This window comes from Engraulis encrasicolus, chromosome 1 (assembly GCF_034702125.1).
Source record: "Engraulis encrasicolus isolate BLACKSEA-1 chromosome 1, IST_EnEncr_1.0, whole genome shotgun sequence".
NCBI lineage: Eukaryota > Metazoa > Chordata > Actinopteri > Clupeiformes > Engraulidae > Engraulis > Engraulis encrasicolus.
In genome coordinates, this window is record NC_085857.1 from 58583067 (window position 1) to 58587040 (window position 3974).

General features: G+C 43.4%; 1 protein-coding gene across 1 annotated transcript in view; it reads left to right on the plus strand.

The window, feature by feature from the left end:
• Positions 1–3343, plus strand: part of LOC134456045 (uncharacterized) — a 9729-nt gene extending 6386 nt beyond the window's left edge. The window contains exons 9-10 of the mRNA XM_063207475.1: positions 2189–2277; positions 2566–3343. Coding sequence (XP_063063545.1) covers positions 2189–2277; positions 2566–2663 — 187 coding nt within the window. The 3' untranslated portion in view covers positions 2664–3343. The remainder of the gene's footprint in view (positions 1–2188; positions 2278–2565) is intronic.
• Positions 3344–3974: the final 631 nt, after the last annotated feature.

Sequence of the window (3974 nt, forward strand, 5' to 3'; positions counted from 1 at the left end):
ATTGAAAAGGAATAAGCTTAACTGTCAGAAAGACGCATTGTGGGAGGAAAGTGTGGTGACCCCAAACTTTTGACCGGTAGTGCACACTTTCATACTGTCCTTCAGTCGCTTCTCCTCTCAACCTGTTGCTTTAGTAGACCTACCAAATATGAACAGTGTTTGCATGCTGTAAACATTAATCTCTCTGCCATTGTAGGTGTTGTTTGAGTGCTGTTTCATTAGTGGTAGACTAGAGAGACGTTATTGCTTGAGGTACGAGCCTGATATACATTTCCTCACACATTGCATAGAACACATATAACAGTCCTATTCCCAAAATCTTGCCTGTGCCATAGTTGCCAAATATTCTGTGTGATAAATGCATTTTGAAGACTGTCAAACTCAAATTGTCAATGTCTACTCTTGGTAAATGTTTGTGTTGCAATCGTGCATTTGCGACGCAGTGAGATATGCTCATGTCAGACAGCAAACGTGTAATGCGATTGTCCCGCTTGATTAAAAAAAGTTTGGCAAACTGAATTCATTTCAATTTGTGACTACTCTGACATTATGAGAACAACTGTCAGGTTTAGGCCAAAACGTTAGATATTCTGTGGGCCAGAGTCGTAGGTTCAAGATATCTTGTAGCCACGTCCTCACACTATACGAGCCGACAGTCGGATGCGAGCCAAATGCTTCCACTGTGCGACGTGACAGGCATGTTTCCCCGGTCTGCAGAGGAGGGAACATGCACACCTGAGGTGGAGATGAGGTCGCGCTCAACAGCGAATCGCACGGCCCTATTAATTTGTGCATGTGAAGTGTCAAATCGGGTCGTAGCACTGCTTTAACTGTGCGATTTACGCACGAGCCACGATTAGGATTTCAATCGTGCTGCGAAATTGCTTGTCGTTACCCCATGTACACTGCACGATGCGAGACTCAAGATTGACCTGCGATTAAGCAAGAAATCGGCCCGACTCCCAAAAAGTCGTGCGAGTGCAAAATCGGGGCAAAAGTCGCACAGTGTAAGCCCAGCTTAAGGCTCTGCTGTGGGCACTTTGATGTCCTTGCTACGCAGATTCTCTGCCTCCTTCTTAAGTGTGTCAAATATGTTAGTGTTACAACAGGAGAGGTCTGTCTCCACAGATAGCGTCTTGCGTCAGTAAGCTAATGCTTATGTTCTCCTCTTGGGCTACATTCCAGGCAACACAACACTAGTATCTCACATATTCTCTGCCACGTTGTTTGCATTACACATAGTCTAAGACCTGGTTATGCAAATAGGGAGATATCAGGCCGAGCCATATAACAGTTAGGAGGCATTAACAGTCATAAGAAATTGAAATTTCAAAATTAACAGCGCTACAAGTTGTACAGGCTAATACAGATAAATCTATCAAACATTTAGGCGATTTAAACAAAAATGGGCTTGGACAGAGAGAGAGAGAAAAAAATCTGCCATTGATTGTTAAAAAGGGCGTCGGCTCCTTTAAAGTGGTAATCCTGTGTGAAATGTCTTACATTGTGTTAAAACATGATGATGAGCCCTAACTTTTGCTACATACCTCGCCTCCATAGTTCCCCTACATTCCGAAGTCCCGAGCTCTAGTCAGAATTCTAGAGATAGGTGAAATTTAGCTGCTTTTGTGATGGACCGGCACCTGTTTAGCCATCGTTATAAATCTCTACTTTCCACCCATTTACGAGGCTCAAACTTGCTCAATGCTTCATTACGCAGAATGGCAGGGTTGTTGACATGTAAAAGTTTCCAAGTGGTACTGCGCTGTAGGGGCGCCACCGGGCAAGTGCAGACTCCATTCGGAATTAATTGACTGCGCTTTCACGGCAGCGCCCTCTAGGTGAACTGCAGGCATGGATCGAGTGATTGAACTCTCTGTAACTGTAGACATCTAGGAGAGCAGATCTGCTCATGCAATTTTGAGCAAGGAGAAGCCAGGGGAGCAGATCGTCTGATGCGTTAGTCAATGAAAAGCGAGGAGAGCAGATGAGCTGGAGAAGTATTGACCCATAAAACGGGATGAGAACAAATCAGTTGACACAATATCGACCAATGAAAAGCAAGGAGAGGAGATCCGCTATGCAATGACAATGATCTTAGCCAAAAAGAAGCAGCTTTTGATTAACATGTCGTGCCGCACGGTCGATGTGTCTCAGTTTTGCTGATGGCTTTCTGTGTGTTTTACAGCTCTGATGACGTGAGGGACACTCTGAAGAAAGCGGCTGGTAACTCCACTCTCGGATTCACACTGGACCTCAACACAGTCAGCATTGCAGGTTACACACACACGCACACACGTACGCACACACACACGCTCTCTCTCTCACACACACACACACAGGAGCATAATAAATTGTGATCATGTATCTGATTCCGCTTCTATGATACCATGCTCACTGAGTGTGTGTGTGTGTGTGTGTGTGTGTGTGTGTGTGTGTGTGTGTGTGTGTGTGTGTGTGTGTGTGTGTGTGTGTGTGTGTGTGTGTGTGTGTGTGTGTGTGTGTGTGTGTGTGTGTGTGTGTGTGTGTGTGTGTGTGTGTGTGTGTGTGTGTGTGTGTGTGTAGAAGCATCCAAAGCAGTGATGTGGTATCCCGCCTCTTTTGGAACTATTTCTGTGATTGGCCCATGTCTGCTGCTGCCATGGATGTGGTTGGCTTTCTAATCCATCAATCAACTCCACAGCCAATCCAACGGCTCCGTTACGAACAAAGTCACCCGTGACTGCTTTGAATAGTGTTGTCAAGAATCTCTAGTAGAGTGAGATACTTCAGGCTTATACTTTTCCTGGATCCATGTGATGTCAGGTGAACGCTCCCCTTCAGGAAACTTTCAGTTAGGAGACCTTTGGAGACTTACGGTTGAGAATAAATGGAGTTCCCTTAGCACTGTAGATAGCACACATCTTGTCCAAGCCGCCACCCAAAGAATGTGCATTTGTGCGTTGTTTATTTGTGTAAACTACTTTGCACTTTCCCTCTGGGGACCTATAAACTTACTCTACTCTACTCTACATTCTAATGTTTTTTCCTTTACATTTTTTAAACAAAATATGTGATAGTCCCTTAAGAAGCCCAGGTGTAGCAATGCAAGTGAACTGTTTTGTGGTCTAGGAGTCAACACATTCCATGCATTGCTGAGAAATGTAATGTATACATTAATCTGCTGATTGAATAGTTGATGTAAACAAATTATGCTGCTGTCAAATCCTGCTCTGAGTGTGGTGTGATATCAATCATTCTTGTGAAAACACTGGTTCAAGTTCTTTTATAAATGTGTTTTGTCTATGTATTGTCTATGCATTGTGTTTTTCCTTCTTAAAAGTGAATCTTGAGTCTGGATTTTTTTTTAATGGATTATGTGCTTTTACTGTATTCTATTCTGAAAAGTGCACTGGACTCCCTCCTGTCTGATGTGGCTTTGTTTTTCCCCATACTGTGAGGATATTTTGCTGAGTGTTATGCCTGTAACATAGATAATAGGGCACCTATGGTGAATATGCTAGCATATTCTCTTGCATATACCGATCACACTTCACATATAATTGTTAAAATATGTATGGGGTAGAACACATGCAGACAGAAGACATACAATAAGTTCGTAATAAGTAATATCTGGCAAAAAAACAAAGTCATTGTAAACTTTTAGAAGATTATTGTTCATGCCTTTACTGGACAGTGCATTGTGAATTGGTGAAAGGACACAAGTGGGAGAGCGATATAAGGGAGGATCTGAGCTGGGACTGTAATAAAACTGTGTAACATAACATGCTTTTGTCATTTGTGCCACGGCCAAGGCCTATTTTACAACTGATATCCTCAATAACTGAGCCTCAGCAAGTCTGAGGAAAGAACATTGTTTCAGTCGTAGAGGTAGAAAGTAGAGTAGAACAATAGAGTGGCCACAGCAACGGCTGACAGCACTGGATAACAGCCGGCAGCACGGCCATCTTGTGTAGGTACAAACCCCAACTCCG